General features: G+C 37.1%; 6 protein-coding genes across 8 annotated transcripts; 4 read left to right on the top strand and 2 right to left on the bottom strand.

The window, feature by feature from the left end:
* The first annotated feature begins 2,254 nt into the window (after positions 1-2,254).
* Positions 2,255-3,727, top strand: LOC130472254 (leucine-rich repeat extensin-like protein 3). Its single transcript, XM_056842780.1, has one exon. It carries the CDS (start codon positions 2,255-2,257, stop codon positions 3,725-3,727), a length of 1,473 nt encoding a protein of 490 aa, XP_056698758.1.
* LOC110804512 (glycine-rich cell wall structural protein 1.0-like) lies at positions 3,691-8,088 on the bottom strand. The gene is made up of 2 exons (XM_056843245.1): positions 6,209-8,088; positions 3,691-5,855 (listed from the first exon to the last, which is right to left on the bottom strand). The coding sequence occupies exon 1, from the start codon at positions 7,223-7,225 to the stop codon at positions 6,260-6,262; it is 966 nt and encodes a 321-aa protein (XP_056699223.1). The 5' UTR covers positions 7,226-8,088; the 3' UTR covers positions 3,691-5,855; positions 6,209-6,259.
* On the top strand, positions 7,951-8,705 carry LOC110804864 (cysteine-rich and transmembrane domain-containing protein WIH2). Its single transcript, XM_022010467.2, has 2 exons — positions 7,951-8,231; positions 8,364-8,705. Exons 1-2 carry the CDS (start codon positions 8,011-8,013, stop codon positions 8,413-8,415), a joined length of 273 nt encoding a protein of 90 aa, XP_021866159.2. The 5' UTR covers positions 7,951-8,010; the 3' UTR covers positions 8,416-8,705.
* Positions 8,706-8,777: 72 nt separating this feature from the next.
* LOC110804839 (pentatricopeptide repeat-containing protein At1g74900, mitochondrial) lies at positions 8,778-15,145 on the bottom strand. 3 transcript variants are annotated; one of them, XM_056843244.1, is made up of 4 exons: positions 12,862-15,145; positions 11,885-12,123; positions 9,025-9,306; positions 8,778-8,872 (listed from the first exon to the last, which is right to left on the bottom strand). In XM_056843244.1, the coding sequence occupies exon 1, from the start codon at positions 14,900-14,902 to the stop codon at positions 13,442-13,444; it is 1,461 nt and encodes a 486-aa protein (XP_056699222.1). In that variant the 5' UTR covers positions 14,903-15,145; the 3' UTR covers positions 8,778-8,872; positions 9,025-9,306; positions 11,885-12,123; positions 12,862-13,441. The 3 variants fall into 3 exon arrangements, with proteins under 3 accessions (XP_056699222.1, XP_021866138.2, XP_021866142.2); XM_022010446.2 differs by having other exon boundaries at positions 9,025-9,254; XM_022010450.2 differs by having other exon boundaries at positions 9,025-9,254; positions 12,947-15,145.
* On the top strand, positions 10,044-11,452 carry LOC110804872 (cysteine-rich and transmembrane domain-containing protein WIH2). Its single transcript, XM_022010473.2, has 3 exons — positions 10,044-10,197; positions 10,288-10,465; positions 11,059-11,452. The coding sequence occupies exons 1-3, from the start codon at positions 10,173-10,175 to the stop codon at positions 11,108-11,110; spliced, it is 255 nt and encodes an 84-aa protein (XP_021866165.1). The 5' UTR covers positions 10,044-10,172; the 3' UTR covers positions 11,111-11,452.
* Positions 15,146-16,748: 1,603 nt separating the features above from the next.
* LOC110804855 (cysteine-rich and transmembrane domain-containing protein WIH2) lies at positions 16,749-19,904 on the top strand. Its single transcript, XM_022010460.2, has 3 exons — positions 16,749-17,044; positions 17,128-17,323; positions 19,576-19,904. The coding sequence occupies exons 1-3, from the start codon at positions 16,993-16,995 to the stop codon at positions 19,619-19,621; spliced, it is 294 nt and encodes a 97-aa protein (XP_021866152.1). The 5' UTR covers positions 16,749-16,992; the 3' UTR covers positions 19,622-19,904.
* The last annotated feature ends 3,880 nt before the right edge of the window (positions 19,905-23,784 follow it).

Here is a 23,784-nt window from a genome sequence, read left to right as displayed (position 1 = left end):
TGTGGATGTAGTAATTTTATTTGAAAATTTGAAGGATAACTTGCAACACCAACCCATAAAATGTTTAATCCTTGAGATAATATTTGTGGTATATGAAGGATTTTGATTTGAATTGTAATTGTCAATTTGTCATAGTAATTTCAGTTTCACAAGCCATACGTAGGTCTAAAAATCTAAAATAGATAATACAGAGTATTTAGGAGTGATTTTTGGTAAGTTTCCAACTCATAAACTATGTTCTTTGTACATAAACTCGATTATACATTTAGGTATAATTGTGTAGGTAAAATTGTCAAAAAGTATATTCTTTTTGCCTCACTTTGTGAACTAGTATCTTATGTTTTCAGTTTTATCAAATATTACCTTGAATCAAAAAGTTATATTAAGATGGTACCTTACATCACCATTCCGACCAAATTAACAATTTTCCGGCTATTGATTCCGTTTGTTGGCACAATTTGAGAGGGAAATAAATGCGTGTGAACACAGGCACAACAAGTCTACCACATTCAAAGCTTTCCGCGCCCTTTCTTCTCCTCATTTACTCCTCTGTATTTTCTACTCACATTAAATCCCTAAACCACCATTTTCAGTTGCATAGTCATAGAACATGCAGGATATGACTTACGTCCTAGGTTTTCCATTGTTCACGCCTTTAATGGCCCAACAACAGGAAATCAACATTTACATGTGGAGCAAAATCTTTGAAGAGATGAATTAGAAAGAGAAGACATCTGCAATGGAATCAATTACGTTACAACAATGAATTTCAATTGATTACAATTTGCACCAAAATAATTCAAGAGATGAAAAGATAGAAAATCATACGTTTGGATCTAAAATTTCCCCAAATAAACCAATTACTTTCCCTCCAAAAAAATCAAGTTTAGATCTAAAATTTTTGTGGGTAATGTTGTTCTTATTAGAGTAACAGAGGCGCGTATTTTTTGGCTTTGTTTGTTCCACACGCACAATTTTTTGGAGGGAAGCATGAATCAATGACCAGAAAATTGATAATTTGGCCAGAATGTCGTTTTAAGGTACCGTTTTTAATACAACTTTTTAATTCAAGGTACTATTTGACAAAACTGAAAACATAAGGTACTAGTTCACAAAGTAAGACAAAAAGAAGGTACTTATTGACAATTTTGCCAATTGTGTACTTAGAAATATGTGTATACAAGTATGCTTGGATCGAGGGTAACGCTTTAATAAAGAGAATCGAGTGTAGATATGATTGTGTACAAGAAGCTAGGTGGAAGTGGAAGAAACAAGGGATTTATTATCCTCGATTTGGGGTATTAGTTACCATATCTGATATCCCTTCTCCCTGTTGAATTTATTAATACTCCATAAGTCAAATATACTTGTTAGACTATGTATCTGTTATGAAACGGAGGTAGTACTCGTCATACCTTAGTCCTTCTATCTCCTCTGGAAATGCAGAATTGCCCCACATTGGTTGAACAGATGCACTTCATGGAGTGCATCCTATCTAGGCCTGTCAAACGGGTCGGTCGGGTCGGGTTATAAAAAATTATTTTCGGTTTCGGGTTAGATCGGGTCGGTCACTTTCGGGTTTACAAATGCTTGTTCAAGACCCAGAACTTTCGGGTTCGGGTCGACCCAACGGGTTGAGTGATTTTAAAACGCGCATTATATTTTCATTAATTTAGGTGATAAATATACAAAATATGGGCACAAATTAACAAATTTTCCTACATAAGTTTATATTTAGTCAAATTCAACCATAAAATGGCGTATAATTCAAATTAAAATCATATTACACACAATAATAGTAAAAACAGCGTGTTTATTATGCTTAAATTTTCTCATAATCGCATTTATTACTATAAATACAACGATTTTCAATCGGTCGGGTCCAAAACGGATTCGGTCGGATTTTGACCCATTACTTTTCGGGTTGCTCGGGTTCGGATAAAATCGGGTTACGGGTCGCAAAATCTTGTTCTGGACCCGGTATTTTCGGGTCGAGTTCGGGTCGGGTCGATTTTTGACAGGTCTAATCCTATCCTATCCCAGTAACCCCATGAAGACCTCTAATCCTACACATAAAAAGGCACACAATTCAAGGCTATTGAATTCTCAATTTCAGCTACATAACTCGAATAATAAGTAATCACATTTAAGTCGGTTCAAACTAGTGTGAGCATAACAAGACTTTGTTTGTAATATATAGAAGAGTGAACAAGTAATAAGAAATTTGGCACAACCCCAAAAAATTGGAGTAACTATGAGAGGAAATATATTGAGAATAATAGGAGTAGTTGTAGCACTACTTGTGATTACTCATGGATTCACAGAGGCTAGAACACATACAAAAACTAGAACACATACAAAAACTAGACACAATAATCATAAACTTCCAAAGAAGAGTGGCAAAACTACTAAGAGTGGCAAAGGTAACAAAGGAAGTAACACAAATGGAAAGTGTGATCCATTATACCAGTATCTTTTTGGTACTTGTGGGAATTGGCCGTTTGATCAATCATCACCTAATAATAACCCGTTTCTTCCTAGACGACCAAGGCCACCGCCAATTATATCACCACCGTTACCGCCAATAACCCCATCTCCGCCTATAATACCACCTTTCTTACCATCTCCACCCCCTTCACCGCTGACTCCTCCCTCGCCACTAGTGTTACCACCACCTCCTTTAGTGCCTTCTCCGCCCCCACCCCTAGTAGCTCCACCTACACCATTTTTTCCACCATTACAACCACCTCCACCTCCTTTGTTATCGCCGCCACTACCATTTGTTTCCTCCCCACCACCGCCATTAATATCATCTTCCCCTCCTCCACCGGATATCTTAGTGTCACCACCCCCACCACCAATATTTGCATCACCACCACCGCCACCAATTATCTTTTCATCGCCGCCACCACCACCAATTGTCTTTTCATCGCCGCCACCGCCACCAATTGTCTTTTCATCGCCACCACCGCCACCAATTGTCTTTTCATCGCCACCACCGCCACCAATTGTCTTTTCATCGCCACCACCGCCACCAATTGTCTTTTCATCGCCACCACCGCCACCACCGCCACCAATTGTCTTTTCATCGCCACCACCGCCACCAATTATCTTTTCATCGCCACCACCGCCACCAATTATCTTTCCATCGCCACCACCATCAATACCTCTATCACCTCCACCAACACCAATACCTCTATCACCGCCACCAACACCAATCCCTCTATCACCACCACCGATACCTCTATCACCACCTCCAACACCAATCCCTCTATCACCGCCACCAACACCAATCCCTCTATCACCGCCACCAACACCAATCCCTCTATCACCGCCACCTACACCAACTATACCACTTGCATCCCCACCACCAACACCAATTTCTTTAACACCGCCACCAGCACCAACCCTACCACTTGCTTCACCTCCACCAGCACCAACACTACCGTTTGCTTCACCTCCACCAACACCAACGCTACCATCTATGTCACCACCACTACCTTTTCCTTCACCACCAATACTACCTTTTGCCTCACCACCTCCAACACCGGTGAATCCAATTTTATCACCGCCACCAGCACCGATCTTACCACTTTTATCACCGCCGCCAGCACCAATTTCTTTGCCACCACCAAATCCCATTCCAAGTACACCACCCACGCCCATTACGACTACACCACCAACGCCCATTACGACTACACCAACACCTATTCCTTCATCACTGTGAGCTTTGTTCACCTTCCTCAGCACCACCAGCCACCAGCATCGCCAATTATAAACACACCATCAAGCTCCAACACCATTGAATTTTTTTTGGCCACCACCGGCCACCACCAACCACCAATAATACTAGATTACTACTCCCTGTCAACCTAAGAAAAGAACTAAAAGCACCATAATCAGCTTCCACACAATTTACATATACAGGCCAATTCAGATTTTCGAAGAAAGCTAAGAGTAATTCCAATATGAAGGATTATATTTTTTTTTTTACTGAAATTATTCGGAAAGAAAGTAAGAGTAATTCCAATATAGTACATTATGCATTTTGTATTGTTAATAATCGGAGTAGTCAATACTTCTCCTTGACATTTTATTTTGTGATATACTGTATCAACGTAATTAAATCGGAGATCGATTAGAATGCTTAGTTTAGCCCAAATTCACCCGTTGAGGGAAATCAATATACTAGTATTAACTTTGAGGAGCCGATGTGGGTTGCTTCCAGGCTATTATTCAAGATCTGCCACTAGTTGCATCGGTTAGACCACACTGCATAATGCCTAGCTAGAGTTTTACTACATTATTAGAAGTATGTAACACAAAATCCAAGCGTTAATTAACTTAAAGAATTGAAGAAAGGAGAAACTAGTTGTGATTAAGCTAAACTAGTTGATGAAGTGATTGTGTGGTGGAAGAAACAGGGGAATTATTATGCTCGTTTTGGGTATCAGTCACCATATCCTAGGGTAATGTATTACCAAATGCATTAACCGTAATCCAAACATACCAAATGCATTGACCTTAATCCAAACATATCAGGCCCATTAGTTTTACATGATCGATTATGAAAAAAATCATTCATTTAAACATTCCGTGGTGGCGAAGAAAATGGTCTTTAATCTGTACCAATTATAGAATACCACTAACTCAATCAAACCAATTAAGAGCAAATTGAAAAATATAACACAAAACAACCAACCAAAGTACAAGAATATACGTAATACAAACTAATACTTGTACTTATTTATACTCCCACCGTATTTATTTAAGGGATACACTTGTTTTTTCCGGCCGCATTTATTTAAGAGATACACTTGCCATTTTTAGTAACTTATCAACTCCACCATCTACTTAAATAATACATCTAATTTACCCTATAACCCACCATCCTATTAAACAAAAAAATTCATAACCCCAACCCCGCCTACCCCCCCAAATGACATGGTCCCCACTTGTTTACTTATTAAAATATCTACTCAACCCCACTTGCTTTATTATTTTATTTCACTCAATTCTTCTTCTTTCTTAATACCCGTGCCTGACCAAGTGTATCTCTTAAATAAATACGGAGGGAGTACATCTTTTGTTCTCTAATGGTGTTGGATTTTGATAATTGATGCACCTTTTGTTGAATCCTTCAACTACTTAAAAATTAGTAGTAAAATGAATAAGTTAATTAAAGGTGGGGGTATTACTTTGGAGATGATGAATAAAGCCATGCATGTGCTGCATTTGGTGAAGCACTTTGTTCTATACTTTATTTTCACATGCATTTTAAATTTTTAATTCATGTTCCATGCTGTCGTTATATTGTCTATATATTTTCTTCTGCATGCTTTTGTGTGCTGGACTCCTACCATTTAATTAACTCTCCCATCAACATACTAATTTATTTTCACTTATTTCAAACAGTAAATTAAATTTCAAAGACACACAAAACAAAGGCTGGCATTCAATATATCAAATTAAACAGTTCAACAACACATCCTCGAAAGCCTCTCTTTCTGCTTGCTTGCAGGATATGATGCTATGATATGGTTTACTTGTGCAGTTGTGGCGGCAGTTGTGAGACATGCAAGCTTTGAGAGAAAGAGATGTTACAGCGACATGCATAATATGCATTTATATTTACCTCATCCTAGACAGTAATAAATGTAAAACTTTTATAGAGTAAAAGTGAAAATATCAAGCATAATAACAAAGCATTTAAACACTTACAAATTGCAAACGAGGGAGAGGAAAGTCGAACCGTTAACCTGCTGCAGGCACTACGTACACAAGCCTTCTGTTTCCGACACTAGAGCAATTAAGACCTCGGTTGATAAGAAAATGCGTATATAAAAAGGTTTATTCTGCAAAATTTCAGTAACTAAGTAAGTTTATATGGACATTTGTCATCAAGGTCCATTGAAAGAGTACAGTTAGTTAAAACAAGAGTGAAGTTTTCCAATAAATACTTTCTGCACAAGGATGCATGCATGAGGTGATAGAGTAAATTAGTTGAAAGCTAGGTTTTCCAAGAGATGAAAGCAAAAAGAGTGGTAATAATGATTGTAGTGTTGCTGTTGATTGCACAAGCAATCACAGAAGCAAGAAGTGTTCCCAAGCAAAAATCAGGCACAGAAGAAGATGATAAGCGAAGAAGAACAACTCGTAATCATATTCGTAATCATACGCGTACGAGGAAGAGAAGCAGCAGACGTACTAGTCCTAGTCCCAGAAGAGGAGGAAGTCTGAATTGTGACCCTTTATACGCCTACTTGTTTGGTATTTGTGGTAAGTGGCCTTTTCTTACTTCCCCTTCCCCTAACAACCCTTTTCTCCTTACATCACCACCACCACCACCACCACCATTATCGCCTCCGCCAATCATCTTGCCTCCTTTTGTGCCTCCACCACCGCCTCCCACCCCACTACCACCACCACCTATTATACTCCCTCCACCACCACCTGTTATAGTCCCTCCACCACCAACTGTTATAGTCCCTCCACCAGCACCTGTCATACTCCCTCCACCAGCACCTGTCATACTCCCTCCACCAGCACCTGTTATTGTCCCTCCACCACCAACTGTTATACTCCCTCCACCACCAATTGTACCATCACCACCTCCACCATCATTCCCGTTGCCTTTACCTTCCCCACCTCCTTTTCTTTTCCTACCACCACCCTCACAGGTTTTTTTCCCTCCACCCCTTGTTCCTTCACCGCCACCTCCATCATTCTTATCTGCACCACCAATAGTCGCACTTTCTCCGCCTCCACCATTGGTCTCTCTTCTCCCACCCATTTTTGGGCTTCCACCATTCACGCCACCAACAACACCTTCGGTGGTCCCCTTTCCACCACCGGCATTAGAATTTGCACCATCGACACCGATGCCATTTTCACCAATAGCATCTCCACCACCAACATTTGGATTTCCACTACCATTGCCACCATCAACAATTCCATCTCCACCATTGTTTGAGCTTCCACCATCAACAACACCCACGCCACTTGCAGTTCCATCATCACCGATGGTGTTTGTATTTCCTCCATGGACCCCACTAGAAACTACGCCGCCACCACCACTTTTTGGAGATATGGACAAGCCCCCAATACCATGGCTTCCATGGCCACCATTGCCATGGCAAACACCACCTGGAGGCACTGGTAATACGCCGTCGCTTAACCAGCCACCAACATCATGGCCATGGGAAGCGCCTCCTGCTGGCAGCATTGATCAGCCACCAATAACATGGCCATGGCCAGCACCTACTGATGGTAGTAGTAGTATACCGGTCCCGCCATTCTTTGATCAATGGCTTTCTCCACCACCATCACATGATCAAGATTATCCGCCGTTTTGGACGACTCCTAGTGAACCAGACCAGTTTTTCTCACCAACTATTGTACCACCCTAATCAATTCCATTTCCTTTCTCTAAGGCATGAGTTTAACAATATCTATGTAAATCCAAAGTCATTTTAATATCTTAGGCTTTGTGGTTTTCTTCTCAAATAGCAGCTCGGAGTAGAAAATAAAAATCTAAAATAAACATATAAAGTTAATTAAAAATAAGAAAATTTGTCAACTCCCTTGAAAATGCTACTAAGTGGTATTTTACCCTGTAGTCTGTATATTCTATTTACTACTCCATATATGAAAAAATAAAGCAAAAAATATAATGTACTAATTTTATTATATTTGTACGGAGTATTAGTTTAATAAGATAGCAGTATTTTATTATTTATTGTTTTGGAAGGGAATATGGAGCATTATTATTGCTCAAAAGTAAAGAGTGGGAGGAAAAGCAAGAGATAGAATAAGAAATGAAAAGAGTCCAATATAATAATAATAATAATAATAATAATAATAATAATAATAATAATAATAGGAAGACGTAGCCGCGTAGGAAGCGTGGTTGTATCTCCTTAAATACATCACCATCCTCCTTCGCTTCCTTAATCCCTTACAACTGAAGTACATTTTGCACTGAAAAGTGATAACACATTAACCAACACTATGAGTAACTACCCTCCTCCTCAAGGCTACCCTCCTCCAGATCAAAGTTACCCTAAGGAAGGATACCCGCCACCAGCGTACCCGGCACAAGGTTACCCACCACCTCAACAAGGAGGATACCCGCCACAAGGGTACCCTCCACCACAATATGCTCCTCAGTATGCCGGGCCGCCCCCACCTCAACAAGAGCAGAAGAAGCAAGTTGGTTTCATGGAAGGATGGTATGTTATTGAATTCCCCTCAATATGAGAATATTTTTCTCTGTTTCAAGGCTTGAAATTTGATCATAGTCATTTCTTTTATTTACTATGGATCTGTTTTACATTTCTCATTATTATGTTAATGATTTGCAGTTTGGCTGCTCTTTGCTGTTGCTGTGTTATGGATGCCTGCTTCGATTTTTAACGGCGTACTACAGTCTCTGATACCTCAGTATTGTTGTGAATTGCATAACAAACAATCCTCCTAACCGCGGAAAAAGGAAAAAGATCTAGGTTATTTTGTAGTAAATTGTTTAGATCTTTCACTTTGAATTTTTTAGTTGTTTACTCTCGCTTATTTGTGTGTGAATTGTCATATTCCACAAGGAAGCTTATTTGTAGCTTATGTGTAGTTGTGTACCAAACAAGACTAAGAATATCCAATGAGCTATATTTCGAATATTCTTCGATTTCTATTAAAAACTGTGTTACAAATTCCCTTTTGTATTCAGAAGCAAAGAAATTTCTCAATTACAGAAAGAACAGAGAGAGAGAAAGAGATTTTACCAAGGTTTCCATGCAAGAATTGTCAAAGAGGAGATCCATACTCCATAGTTTGTTAAGCATTGATCAAAACGCAAGTACTACTGACCCAAGTTTTCCTAGATACGAGGAAAACAGAGTAAGAGGGTGGATACTGGTAGAAAAATTATAATAGGACTATAGAGCTAAGGCATATGTCATATACAATTCGTAACGAGATAAGACAGAACTATATATTGATAAATATGTGCAAAATCAACAATTTGCTAACCTAGGAATTGCCATGGACCGTGGTCTTTTTATCTGTTTGGCTCAGGCAGACTAAGCTTTGAACCTCCACCATCTTGTTCGATACCTTGGGAATCCAAGCAGTACACCCTTCAACATCTAAATTACTTCAAATTCGAAAACTGTGACCCTGTTCTTCCCAGAATCATACTTGTGCTCTGCTAAATCACAGATAAGTAAATCTGGTGATCATCTCTGTGGCCTTACGGTCTTCTGTAAGGTACAATGCAATTCAACTTTGTTAATCTCCCATATTCCTACAAGTCTACAGCACCAAACAAATCATTGGCTGCACAAAAAGAGAATGAAAGCCGAACGGAGAATAGCAAGTCCATAAGGCCAAACAAACAATCGAAAGGGGATAACTGCAAATAAAAGGATGATAGAGCAATATCAACTTGAGCAACACTTCCAAAAAAAAAAAAGGCATGTTACAATACCCAACAATATTATATCGGAGGTATACTGAGCGAAATATCCAAGCAACAAGGTGTTTGCTGATATTAACACAACATTCTCACAAATAAATTGTGTAAGAACCCCAGTGTGCTGAGACACGCTCAATGGTTCAAGACTTCAAGTAACAAAAATGGTTTTTGATCATATGCCTTTACATCGGGGATATTGACTCAGATAACTATTTCAAGGACTTGATGAACAATAATATTCAAATGACATATAACACCGTCATTTGAATAGCACTAGCATCCATACTTGAGGAGGATACTGACAATGTTAACACAGACACACTGAACAACTGTCAAAAATTAGAAACTAAACTGCAAACAACCATGAGTAACAAACAACTGTCTCCATAATCTGAAAATTCTGTAAACTATCTAGGAAAAAAAGAGGAAATTAAAGTATTCTTTTTATCATAGTTTATTAAGGCAGTGGTATTTTATTATTCAATTTTTAAGCATTAAATATAGAGCATTGTTATTATTCAAAAGTAAAGTGGGGGGAAAAGCAAAGAGATACAATAAGATATGAATATAGTACAATTATAGGAAGACGTAGCCACGTAGAAACCGTGTTCATATGTCGTTAAATACATCACCATCCTCGTTCGCTTCCTTAGTCCCTTACAACTTACAATTACAAAAACCAATAACCTTTCATTGACGCAATATGAGTAACTACCCTCCTCCTCAAGGTTAAAAACTTCATTCTTTATCATCATTCTTATTTGGTGTTAATACTTAATATTGATGGGTAAAATTTTGTGTTTTTTTTGGATGTTAAGGTTACCCTCCTCCAGATCAAGGTTACCCACCACCAGGGTACCCGGCGCAAGGGTACCCACCACCTCCACAAGGAGGATACCCGCCACAGGGGTACCCTCCTCCTCAATATGCTCCTCAGTATGCTGCACCTCCTCCTCAACAGGAGCAGAAGAAGAAAGTTGGTTTCATGGAAGGATGGTATGTTATCAAATTGATTTGAATCTGTTTTATCGTTGTTCCCTTAAAATCCACAGATCCACTAAGCTAGTTTTGAACTTCTAATAGTTTCTTACGTGGAAAAAGTTTTAGGGGATGTCATGATACTACCTCTTGATACAGTATAAACTGCCATATTGTCAAGGTTGAAATTTGATTGTAGTATACTACGCATTGGATAAATAGATAATACAAGAGATAATATAGTAGTTGGTTAGCTCTCCAACTTCTAGACTTGACAGTCAGGGTCCAATCTCAACAAACTCATTCTAGGTGGGATTTTCCTTAATCCCCTTGTATTTGCGTACACTTCGTATTATTATTTTATTTTTGAGAAAAAGCAATGAAATGTTTGACCTCGAAAATTAACGATAGATGTCAAAGTATAATCTCACAGTATCCATTCAGATTTAGGGTGCATTATTTGTTTGAACTAATAACTTGTTTTTCTGAAATAAGTGGAAATAAGGTGAGGACCTTAGTCACTTACAGTTATATTTTTCAGGGGAAAAAAAAAAGCATATATCTGTTTCACATTTCTTATTGATGTAATCTTTTTTTTTTTTGATCTGCAGTTTGGCTGCTCTTTGCTGTTGCTGCGTTATGGATGCCTGCTTTGATTTTTGATGATGTACCGGTGTGCGTGTCTCCAGTAGCTTGATATTGTTGTGATCTGCATAACAGGCAATCCTTCCTAACCTCAAAAAAGGGAAAAGATCTAGGTTATTTTATAATTACTTGGATCTTTACTTGGAATTGTCAAGTGAACTTTCATTGCATTGTGTGTGTTTTCATCTTCCATTTGCGAGCTACCAATGAGGTCTTGGCCTAGTGGCAAAGATTGAGGGCCTGTGTATAACAGGTTAGAGGTTCGAATCTCTCTACCCCGTTTGTAATTGAATTTGTAATGCCCTTGTGGCCAGATAAGACTATGAATATCCAATGAGCTATTACTTTGGCTTCTGTTGAGATTATTATGAATTCACTCTTTTTTCAGAAGAGATGTTACTTATGTTACTAGGCAAGAGTTGAGATTTGTCAAAGAGGAGATCCATAATTTATTAAGCATTGATCAAAATGCAAGTACTGACCCTAGTTTCCTAGATACTCCGTACAAGGAAAACAGAGTAAGAAACTAGAGGGTGGACACTGGCGGACAAAACAATCATATGACTATAGGAGGCATATGTCCTATGAGAACATCTAAGGTACACCCTCTAACATTTTCCCCTCACATGTGCAGGGCAAGTGAGGGGGAAATCAAAGTCCGAAGAATAAAAACACCCTTCGGTGCACCTAGCTTGGGTGCACCAAAGAATTTGTACGGTTGTACCTATTCATAACGAGACAAGACAAAACTATATATCAATATATATTTGCAAAAACCAACAATTTGCTAACCTATGAATCGCCATGTCCTTCGTATCAGTCTGACAATGACTGACTGAATTTTGAACCCCACAACCTCTTGTTTGATACCTTGGAGATCCAAGCAGTACACCCTTCAGCATCTACATTACTTCAGAATCAACGATTGCGACCCTGTTCTTCCCAGACCCACGAGAGATACCACCTATGCAGTAAACATAGATCAGGTATAGCTTCTAATCTTCTGTGTGACGCGTATGGCCTTCTGCAAGCTACACAAGGCAATTCAGCTTTTACGAAAAAAGAAACACCAAACAAATATTTTGCTATAAAAAGAAATTGAGGCACAAAGGAGAATAGTAAGTCCGTAAGGCCAAACAAACAATTGAAGACGATAACTGCACATAAAAGGATGAATAGCAAACAGAGCAATACCATTTTGAGAAAAAATTGCAAAAAAGACATGTTACAACTTACAATACCCAACAACATTATCGTCGGAGGCATATTGAGAGAAAGTGGAAGCATTCAAGCAACAAGGATGCTTGTTTGCTGATATTATAAGAAGGCTTACCTCTGGATGTAATGTACTCCGTAATACAACTTACCGCAAATCAATTGCATCAGAACCCCAAGTATGACTTGCGTATATCAATACAAGGTCAATGGAAAGATATAAGTATATTAATCAGTATATCTAACAGAAAGATATTCACAATGTCTCAGGAGACTATTCTATGACAAAGCACCATATTTTCGTAATCAGTATATCTAACGGAACGATATAAGATACTAATCATATTTCAAGGTATCAAAGTAAATACGAGTAGTTGTTTTCTTTCAAGCAATATACTTCAGCAAACAAAAATGACAGGTTAGTCAATGGCTTTATGGCCAGTGAGTAAAAAGAAGCAGCTGGTTTTTTACATATGTACAATTAACAAGCTCTATGCTCATATCAAATAATTTTCATGCTAAACCCTAAAGTCAGCTAAAAAAGGGAAAAGTACCTCTTACAAGTGTTACAATGTGCTTATCAAGTGGAGTATATGTAATCATAATGGGAAATACTGAAATCTCTGGTTAAAAGAGTACCAAGTGATTCATTCGTGTCCACTTTTCACTGTCCCTCCAAAAAAAAGCGTAAAGAGCTCAAAACAGTAAATAGCCAACATGCCACCGGTGGAACTCAACATCAACAGAAGCAGGAGCTGTTGCTCTGCTCTCAAGAACATAATACGAGTATCCTTTAATGAAATAACCTTAATTCTCAGCTAGCTTGATCAAATAGAGATGATAGGATTAAGTGAGGAGTAGTTCAATCATTTCCTTCCGCAACTCTTAGCGTATCGAAAAGCCCTCCAAATTGTTATGCCTGATAACAATGGTCAGAGAAACAAAAGGTTTTGCTTTGGAGTTCTGTAATCATCCAGATACCAAAATCTTTGCACAAGTAATGGACTCCCCACACTTAACATTATCCGGACCAACCTATTGAAATTCTTAACCTCAACCTTGGTTGAAGAACCCTCCATGACAGTATGAACTTTGCCAATCTGCATTCAGTTTATGAGTTCGTCCACAGTGCTTTCATAATCTAAAGTGCCGAGGAAGGAGTCCACGTTTACTTTGCAATTGCAGAATTTCTCTGGCGAAAGCTTGGTTGCCTGTAACCAAAAGTCCATTCATAACACGGTTGAAGGTAAACTTCGTAGGAAGAAATCCTCTATCCACCATCTCAATCAATAATCTACCTGCAGCAACCAAATCCTCCGGTTTCTTCCTCACAAATGTAGAACTTATCAAGATATTGTAAGTATCCTTATTTGGCAAGCACCTCCAAGACCCCATCAAATCAAACACCTCTAACCCCTTCTCAATCTCCCCAACTTCACAATAGTACTTAATCAACAAATTACAAGTCTGAACATTTGGATGGCATCCATCATTCTTCATCAACTCGACAAACTTCATTGCCCTATCCATCTCCCCAGCATGACACAACCCTCTAATCAACAAATTATAAGTCACTGAATTTGGAACATACCCTTTCCTCCCCATTTCCTCAAACAAAACAATTGCATTCTCAACACTATCCTTCTTACATAAAACTTGGATCATGGCATTGTAAGTCGCTGTGTTCGGAAGAACCCCTTCCCCCACCATCTCATCAAACAACCTCCTAGCTTTAGAAACTTCCCCTAAAACCCCAAACCCATGAACCAATGTAGTGTAAGTAACCACATCCATCTCACAACTCCTCTTCTTCATCTCCTTGAAAAACAGCCATGCCTCTTTCGTTTGCCCGGTCCGAAAATACCCTTTTAAAATAATGTTATAGGTAATCAATGTAGGGTTAAAACCCCTCTCCACCATCTCCTTCAACACCTCCAAAGCTTTAGGAGTCCTTTTAATCAAACACCACCCATTTGCAATTACATTATAACTAACAACATCAGCCCCAAATTTACCCCTTAAAAGCTTGAACAAATTATGGGCTTTTTCGACCCTTTTGGATTTGCAAAGTATATCAAGGAGGGTATTAAAGGAATTCAAATCTTGTTGGCAGCCATGTTTATGCATAGACAAGAAAATCTCAACAGCTTTATCAGGTTTCCCAGAGAGAACATACCTTTCAATGATAATGGCGAATGTTAATGGTGTGGGGCCCAATCGACGGGAGCGGAGGCGGGTGACGAGAATCCAGAGAGTTGTGATGTCGCGCAAACGAGCAGAAATGTCTATGGCGTGGTGGAAGGAGGAGAGAGAGTGGGCGTAGTGTAGGTGGTTGTCGAGGATGGTGAAGAATTGAAGGGCTTTGGGGCCATGGTTCCAGAGGAGTTTCAGGGTTTGGTTGACAAGGGGTTCGGAGAAGGTGAAATCTGGAGATGTTAGGAGGGTTTTTGAGAGGGCTTTTGGGTCTTCTGTGGTGAGAACAAGGTTGGCTACGGCGGTTGCGGTGGCGGGGAGAGACTTTAACGGTGGAGGTTTGACGGTGGTGGTGGAAAAGGGTCGGAGAAGTGGAAGTTTTTGGAGTTGCATTGGCCTCATTTCAGTTGACCCGGGATGAAGTTCGTACGAGTTTTCAACGGATAAAACGGGTCGGATATGTCATTTTCGAGTACGTAAATTTGGGTTAAGAATCTTAAGATACACCAAGACCAAACGGTTATGGCCACTTCGAATAAGAAAAGATTATTCCATTGCAATTTTTTTAATCAAATTTTAATGACATTGTATTTGAATTATCAATTATTTGTGTTTGCAAGAACATAAATTCATCTCTAAATTTATTAGATTCATTTTAATATAAGATTATATAATATTATTTTTTTATACTTTGTGTACTAATTCGAAGAAATTTAGATTGTAAGTCATGATTTGGACCGTAGATTTAAATAAAACTATCATTAAGGGATCGAAGGAGTAGTGAGTTAAATCAAGATCCACTGAATTTTGCCTAGTTCGGAGGAAAACAAACAAACTCAAAACTATTGCAAGTTTTACATCTTAACGTTAAGATTATAGAATCGGGGGAGAAAAAGATCCAACCGCTCTGATTCAAGAAAAAATGATATGTAGTCCAACGTTTCCATATTTCGATATTCCAATCACATATCCGGATTCGTTAATTGATCGGTTGGCGAATCGTCTTCAACATTTTTTTTTGATAACCAGTATATTGCAAGCTTTACATCTTACCATAAATTCAAATAAAACTATCATTAAGGGATCGAAGGAGCTGAGTAGTAAGTTAAATCAAGATCCATCAAATATTGCCTACTTTGGACGAAAACAAACCAACTCAAAATTTTTGCAAGGTTTACATCTTACCGTTAAGATTAGAGTTGGGAAAGAAAAGGGAAAAATAATAATCCAACTGCTCTAATCCAAGAAAAAGGAAATGCAGTCCAACTTTTCCATATTTAGATATTCCAATCAGATATCCTGATTTGTTAATTGTTCAGTTGGCGAATTGTCTTTATATTTTGTAGATAACCATTATATAATTTATATGTCCAAAAAAAATTTAAAATAAGCTTTATTGTAAAGAAAACCTTAAGCAACCACTAATCACCTTTACAAATATTCAGATCATAAATTCGATCCAATTAAAATATTCAATTGTATTTCATGTTCTTTTCACACATGAATAAATTGAAATATTAGTAGCTCTAACAACGATATCTTGCCTTATAGCAACGCAAATTGGCTACTTGCTTTTTTTTTTTTTTTGTAAACATATAAATACAACTTGCTTCTTGTTATGCGTAACTGATATGGACATATATACAAGAGGTTAATAAAATCTAGTTAATTTTTACTCTTTTTCTTTGTTTTTTAGTTGCACCAAACTTGCTTCTTACTTAATTTTCTTATAATAATAAATTGAAAACAAAAATGTGAAGTAAAGCAATACATAATAATTTTCAAGGAAATTACGAGATTCATTTATGAACAAAGAAACTTTGTTACTTGTTAGTTTAGTGATAAGACAATCACATTAATTTCATCCACGGAGTAATAAACTCCTAGAAAATATCGAAACATACTACTCCACACACTAAAATATGTCAGTAGTCTAATATTTTACACGTATTACTTTACAAATAATTCTTAATTATTAAGAATCCTATTTAATAATACACATGAGCAATCTAAAAATAGCAAAAGTAGTGAATAAAAGGGAGTCGTATTAGCAATTAACCAGTTAACAATTAAAAAAACATCCTAAAAAAGGAAATAACAAGGTAAGATACCCCACTTACGGAATTACCCCTCCTGGAAAGTATTAGTCGTGTAACCCGTAAAACCGCGTTGACGCTGTAAGGCGGCTTATCTTTTGCGCAACGGAACTCGTTAAAAAGTTAACCCAATCCAATAGAGTCGTTAACCAATTTCTTTTTCTTTTTCTTTTTCTTTTTCTTTTTCTTTTTCCTCCCAATAAATAAAAAACCCCCAATTCCTCATCAAACTCTCCTTCACTTTTCCTTCTTCGTTAAGATTTAAGAACCCTATTTCTCTCTCAAATCTCAATTCCCAAATCTCAATTCTGAATTTCCATTTCCCAGTTTTCAATCTCCTTCCACTCACATCATACATACACTCCGCACTCCCCCAATTTCTTCTCACCGGAAAACATGAGTTACTACAACCAGCAACAACCACCCGTCGGTGTTCCTCCTCCTCAAGGTTTTATTCTCTTCTCTTTAATTCCCTCTTTTGTAGGTTCTTTTTTTTATTGTAAATGTTGATTTGATTGTTTTTTATTTTAGGTTATCCGCCTGAAGGATACCCAAAGGACGCATACCCGCCACCGGGTTACCCTGCGCAAGGGTACCCACAACAAGGTTACCCGCCACCAGGAGGATACCCTCAACAAGGGTACCCTCCCCAACAGTACGCTCCTCAGTATGCTCAGCCTCCTCCTCAGCAGCAAAATCAGAGTAGTGTTGGTTGCATGGAAGGATGGTAATTTTTTTAATTTCTTCTTTCTTTTTTTAGGATCAGATCTGAATCGATCTGAATTGTTTAATTATTTATTTTTAAGTTAATTATTAAAAAAAATTGAAGATAGAGCGGTTCAAGTCGGATGGATGAGTTGGAGTGGAGTTGGAAGTCTCCGTTGATTTCGGTTGGGGTAGTTGAGTCCCTTTTGGTGTGTTTTCTAAATTACGTAATTGCCCTTGTTGTCTGTAATTGGAAAATTTGGAGTTTGTGGGAGGGTGTTATTCGGGAATTTGCTGGAAAAAGCTGGTTGAATTTGGTGTGATGTGATAGGTATTTTCATGTTTATTTAGACGTCCAAGATACTCCTAGTATTTTATGGCAGGAATGTCAGTTTGTTGAATACGTTTAGGACCACAATTTGATTTGTCCCTAATTTCCAACCAAATTTGTTTTATTATTGTTAATTCTTGTTGTAAATTTGACTGCCTGTTATTCCTGTAATGAAAATGATAGCATATGTAGATTGATTCGACGAACCCGGTATCGAATCGTGCTATAATGTATGACATTCTTGTTTGATGGCTGCATTAGCATAATGCCTATGTTTGAGATTCTGTGTGTTGTTTAAATTGTTGTTATCAATTTACGAGGAATGCCTCCATGATCTGATATGATTATGAAATATGAATTATAATAATGTTTTCTTTTCCCCATTCCATTGAAGTAGATTTAGTGATGCTCATTTAGACATGTCAAAACCCTATGTTTGTTTAAATGTGGGGGAACAACCACCTTTCTTATCAAGTTAGTGTACAAAAGTTACTTTTTTTTTTGGTAGATACCACTATTAGGTTTAGGATAAGTAACATGAAGTAATGCTTAGTTTTATTCCATTGCTGTTGGCCAGCTTTGATGGCAACTTGTTTTGGTTAGCTGGAAATGGGAGTGGGTTTGCTAATAATGGGTGTCTGGTAGTCCTAACTAAGCATTTTGGTTAATAATACATTGTTGTTTTGATGCATTTCCAGTATCAAACCAAAAGGTGTCTTGTCTGTCATGGTTTGCTGGAAAGGGAATGTGATTTGCTAATAGTTGGTGTATAGTATTTTTAATCAAGCTGTTGGGGGGTAATATGTTAATTATTGCTCTGTTGGATTTCCACAAACAGATGTTAAAGTGATCTATCATTTGTGGCTGGGATAGTACTTGTTAGTCCTAACTTCTTTTGTCCAAGTAAATTTGAATGCTGATATGTAGGCCAGTCGAATTAACGGCCTAAAAACCTTTTTTTTTTTGTAATGTGAAATGTCCAAGTAGTATACCTTTTGTATGCTTTTGAATGTTGCAACTTGTAAAGGGTAACTTAAGTAAAATATTCAAGTACATAAATAAAATATCAAATTATTTTATTGGGGTTGATTGCTGTCTTTGGATGATAATATAATAAGTGGGAATACTTCAAAGTTTACACCTCAATTCTGGTTGTATCTGGAATAAAGGTGCTATACTGCTATGTTCGTAAGTCTCGTATTTCAAATTTCAACCGAGCAGTTGTTCAAATTTCAAAGTTTTTTGTCTTGGAATTTTATTTTGGCAGTGTTCCATCTGGTGCAATGTTTGCTTGTTCTGACTTGTCTCTGATATTAGCCACCACCAAATTGCTTCATGTACCTCCATTAATTTGAAATAATCAGAATAATATACACTTTTCAGCTCAGCCATCTCAATGTGTGTATTCTCCTGTTTGTTAATAGTCTCAATGTGCTTGTTCTGACTTGTATCTAGGTGTTTGTCGTGAGTTTAAGGTCCCTATTACTTCAAATAAGTACGGAGTAATATTTATTTCCGACAGCTTTTTATATAGTTAAATAATACTCCGTATTATCGGCAAAACTAATCTTATTCTATTCTGACCGTTGGTTGACCTAGTCAGCCCTTGTTGATTTGGGTGAAGGACCAGTCAATCTTATTGTTATTTGTACCATGTGATAGTTTAGATGGATGCTTGCTTTGATTGCTTTAGCATTTCGAGAAGATGGACTCTTACTCTTATCCTAGGAATCAACTTGTTTGATCAAGATATTGTTTTTTATCTTGTTCAAATATTTCTTTATCACAAGTTGCAATATTTCTATCTAGTAATATGTCATTTTTCATGCATCACAAAAGAAAGACCTTTGAATGTGTATAATACAATGAAAAAGATGCCTGCCTTGCCCTTTGACTCTTTCACTTTGTGTGTGTTCTTACAATTATCCGTCATTGGTTTGCAGTTTGGCTGCTCTGTGCTGTTGCTGCTTGCTGGACGCCTGCTTTTGATTGAACATCAAACATCATAATCATACCTTGAAGATTTGATTTGAATTGAATGGGCGGAAGATTACCGTGATTATTTTGATACAATCATGTGGAAAAAAGAAAAAAAGAAAAGTTTGTTTAGTATCATATGTAGTTAATCGACTCCATCCCCTCCCCCAGCCCCCTCTCGGATCTTAAATTGTTTTCCGTAAATAATCTGAATGTTTGGCTATGAGAAGTTTGTTCGGTCTGATTGTATGTCTTGAATTTTAGCTATTGAAATTATAGTTTTGCCATGAGTTCATTCTTGTGCGTTTCCTGGATATTCTTTGAGTTCTGAGATGTTGGTATGGCTTATGGCAGTAGCAGTAACAAGTCGAGTAGTAAGACTTAAGACTAGTAACGTAGGGGATACAATACTATATTGTATACTGTACCAATAAAACTACCTTTTGAAAATTCTGTCTTATTCTATGGTATTGGTCAGTCTATGAGTCTTAAAGATGGTCGTGGGCCGGGCCGGCCCAAGGCCCAACCCGACACAAAAAAGCCTGTTCTGACACGGGCACGTAAAAAGTACAGTCCGACACGAGCATAGAATCACGGGCCGGGCCTGAGCAGATTTTTTTTGGGAAAAGCATGACAAGACACAGCTTGATTCGACCCGGCACGGCAAAGCACACAAAATTTAGTAAATTAGACTCAAGCACGACGGCTCGGCCCAAAAGCCCATGGACACGGGCCATGTTTGAAATTTTTAGCCCGGTCTGTTTTGGCCCTTGCACCGAAACGGGCCCGCCCCCGGCCCGCAGCCATCTTTACGAGTCTATGGTTGTACATCCTGCAGAATGCAGATCCTTCACATTTTGATCGAATTTTGTTTTCTCTTATTCATGGCTTATTCTCATTTTAAACTTTTTTGTGATGAGCATAACTAATTTAATAATCTTTTTCACAAAATTTAAAAGTCTAGTTGTGAATGCAGAATATACTTGAAGTATATTCTTAAAATTTGAAATGTGAAAACTGCAAAATTTATATCAGTTGACACCTTATTACCAATGTGTCATTTAGAACCTGAACTTGAACACATTTATAACCTCTAAAATCTCAATAAAACCCTCAGAAATTTCGCTCTAAAATTAAGGCTAAGGTCCCCACTTCATCAAATGAAGGAACCATCCAAGAAACATCAAAGAAATTGCACATTAATGTCTTTTCTCTCTCCTTAAAACGACAAACTTTGAGCTTATTGCATATATTACTCCTATGTTGGTTGGTACATGTTAGTATACTATTGTTTACCTTAATTTCCAACCATATTTATCTGGTATTATCACACACACTTTTTAGCTTCTCTCTCTTACATTTCAAATTTAAAAATTAAAACTAGGTTGTTCAAATGATGAATAGGGTGATTGATGGGGTGTATGAATTTGTTTCAACACTTTGGAGGCTCCAAGAAATGAGGTTTTGCATAATTGTTGACCAAACTACTTCCATTGTTATTAATCTCATTCTTTCTACTACTTCTTGTGTAATGTATCTTAGGAGGCGAATGAGATGAATTCATTAAGATAGCTAGATACATGTGTTTTATATTATTTTTTTTGGTTCTACTACGAGGAGTTCCCACCGCCTTTGGCGAGGTAATCTCCCGTGGGAGTTTGCATGAGTACCTCGATTGACAGCATCCCTCCCAGTTGAGATTTTCTCCATTTCTAAGGCTCGAACCCGAGACCTTGGTTAAGGAGCAAGAGACCCTTAACCACTCATGCCAACCTCAATTGGTACATGTGTTTTATATATTATTCATGTTAGAGTTGTTTTTTATTATTGATTTTCTTGAGTAAATGAACTTGGGTTTTTATTTACTTGGCTTGTTTAACTGACTGTTACTATAGTGTTATCATTCTTTTTAATTATTTTTATCGACAGTTGTAGTCTGATTGTATGGATAGATATGTATAAAGATTACATTAGGAGAAAGGTAACGTAGGAGTTTATTTTATTGAATTCTTTCAAGCTGAGTCTTGAAGAAACGAAAACAATATACCAAGTAATAAATTGTTTCCTAAGAAATGTAATGAACAATGTATAGTAGAAGCTTTTGCATGTAATTATGAATCACAAAAGAGCTAACTACTCAATATACAATTTGGTTGGATTTCCTAGGCTAAGGGATCCAAGTTTCGTTTTATTTTTGTTTTGGTTATGCTTAATTGTAACATTGAATAATAGGAACCCATTAATAATAGGAACACATTAATAATGCTTCAAAGTTAATATATGAATAGTGTATAAAGTGAAAGTGGTGCGACTATATCTAAACGGAATACTTCATACCTTTTGTAAGTGTATGATTAAAACAAGAGCACAAATCCTAAATCTTGTACGGAGTAATCTATATTATTAAAGTAGAGTGGTGAGAAATGAGAGGTCTTCAAAATCTCAATTCTCAAACCACGACTACTCCACATCATCATCCTTAATTTCCTTAAATTAAGCTGAACCAAATAGGAAACTTCCAAAGTATGAAATTAAATTATCAACAAGAGGAAAAAAATACTAATAAAATATTAAAAACTCTAGTCAATTTAAATTATTATATGAATAAAGAAGGAAACTAAAACTAACACTTTTTTTTATTAGCTTTTTAATTTTATAAATATGCACGGGTACAGACTAGTTAGCTCTAACTATGGAGTACGGGGTACACGTTAAATTGTTATTTTTAATGGGGGGCCTTCTTTGAAAGACTGAAACCCACTCGACGTTTTCTAGTGGGCTGAATAGACCAAACTAATACAATATGGGCCTAAGTCAATCAATAACCCATGGGCCTTTTGTAAAAAAACAGTAGGCCATCATAAAAAATAAAAATAAAACAACAAAAACAAAAAGTGGGAGGAGGTTGCTTTGTGTGGTTGCATGATTGACATTTTGAGTGTTACACTCACACATGGAGGACTGGAAATTAAAATGAGATGATAGCTTTAAGAGTTAAGATCCTTAAATTATGGGTGTTAATCTTTTTGCAGAGGCAGCAACTTACTTCAAGTTTTAAAAAAAGCTTACAACATACCAAGTCCTTGTAGTTGCCAACTCCTTTTCAACGTGAATATATCTACCTCAAATTATGGAAGTATCCAAGATAACACAAAAGTAGTACATTTATTACCACACAGAATTAGTGCGTGTACAATTATACAACATGCCGTGCATAATGTAGCAGTAGTACGTGTACAACTACACATCACGTCGTGCCTATCATAGACGCAGTGCATGTACAATTACACAACATGCTTGCCTACTATAGAAATAGTGCTTGTACAACTACACATCACGTTGTGCCTACCGTAAAAGTAATGCATGTACAATACACAACATGTCGTGCATAAAGTAGAAGAAAAACGTGTACAGTTACACAGCACGCCGTGCCTAACATAGAAATAGTACGTCAATTACACAACACGAGTCCCTAGAGCGTAAATACATAACCGGAACCACGGTAAATGAGGTGGACAGGTTAGTTAGCAACCTACCATCGTTTTCATATAGTTCTTGACTAAGTCTTGTGAACTACTCGTACTCAGGAGTGGTAACTGATTAGTAGAGTGAACTAAATTAGATCCCGTGCACGCACGGATTTTGATATTTTTTTCACAAAATATTTTAACATACTGCATAGTTATAACATTTTTAACATACTCGTTTAAATTTATTCATCTAATATGCATATTTAAAATGCTAATATAACAATTTGACCAAAATATTAAGTGATATATTTTTCATTATTAATATAGCGATTTGACTAAAATAATACTAATTTAAAATAATTATTATTGCGTATCTATTATTGCCATAATTTATAAACTAAAATTTGTTTCCATACATAAATAGTTTATAAAAAAAATAGGTAGAGAATAAAAATAAAACAAAACATATACACTTTTTCTTGGAAAAGTGGTTTTTGGCGGGAAAAAATCGCACAAGAAATTGATATGTGTCATTCCTGGTGTCTCTTTTAGTATATAGTAATTGACGAGTGATGAGAAGATGTGAATGCCAAATCGGATTTTTGAAATTTCAGATTTCTCTGTCAAGGCTGAGGGTAAAACAACCAAGAAAAAGATTTGACAACAACAATAGAAGAATAAAGTCATGAAACAAAAGAAAAAATT

Source organism: Spinacia oleracea, chromosome 4 (assembly GCF_020520425.1).
Source record: "Spinacia oleracea cultivar Varoflay chromosome 4, BTI_SOV_V1, whole genome shotgun sequence".
Taxonomy (NCBI): domain Eukaryota; kingdom Viridiplantae; phylum Streptophyta; class Magnoliopsida; order Caryophyllales; family Amaranthaceae; genus Spinacia; species Spinacia oleracea.
The sequence above is the reverse complement of the archived record's forward strand: the minus strand, read 5'-3'. Positions and strand labels throughout refer to the sequence as shown.

What these genes read in the sequence shown, in the direction of transcription:
- LOC130472254 (XM_056842780.1), top strand. Translation starts at nt 2,255, where the DNA reads ATGAGAGGAAATATATTGAGAATAATAGGAGTAGTTGTAGCACTACTT.
- LOC110804512 (XM_056843245.1), bottom strand. Translation starts at nt 7,225, where the DNA reads ATGCTGCCAGCAGGAGGCGCTTCCCATGGCCATGATGTTGGTGGCTGG.
- LOC110804839 (XM_056843244.1), bottom strand. Translation starts at nt 14,902, where the DNA reads ATGAGGCCAATGCAACTCCAAAAACTTCCACTTCTCCGACCCTTTTCC.
- LOC110804855 (XM_022010460.2), top strand. Translation starts at nt 16,993, where the DNA reads ATGAGTTACTACAACCAGCAACAACCACCCGTCGGTGTTCCTCCTCCT. An exon ending in CGGTGTTCCTCCTCCTCAAG is followed by an intron (nt 17,045 to 17,127) that starts GTTTTATTCTCT and finishes TTTTTATTTTAG; the next exon opens with GTTATCCGCCTGAAGGATAC. An exon ending in GTTGGTTGCATGGAAGGATG is followed by an intron (nt 17,324 to 19,575) that starts GTAATTTTTTTA and finishes ATTGGTTTGCAG; the next exon opens with TTTGGCTGCTCTGTGCTGTT.
- LOC110804872 (XM_022010473.2), top strand. Translation starts at nt 10,173, where the DNA reads ATGAGTAACTACCCTCCTCCTCAAG. An exon ending in TAACTACCCTCCTCCTCAAG is followed by an intron (nt 10,198 to 10,287) that starts GTTAAAAACTTC and finishes TTGGATGTTAAG; the next exon opens with GTTACCCTCCTCCAGATCAA. An exon ending in GTTGGTTTCATGGAAGGATG is followed by an intron (nt 10,466 to 11,058) that starts GTATGTTATCAA and finishes TTTGATCTGCAG; the next exon opens with TTTGGCTGCTCTTTGCTGTT.
- LOC110804864 (XM_022010467.2), top strand. Translation starts at nt 8,011, where the DNA reads ATGAGTAACTACCCTCCTCCTCAAGGCTACCCTCCTCCAGATCAAAGT. An exon ending in GTTGGTTTCATGGAAGGATG is followed by an intron (nt 8,232 to 8,363) that starts GTATGTTATTGA and finishes AATGATTTGCAG; the next exon opens with TTTGGCTGCTCTTTGCTGTT.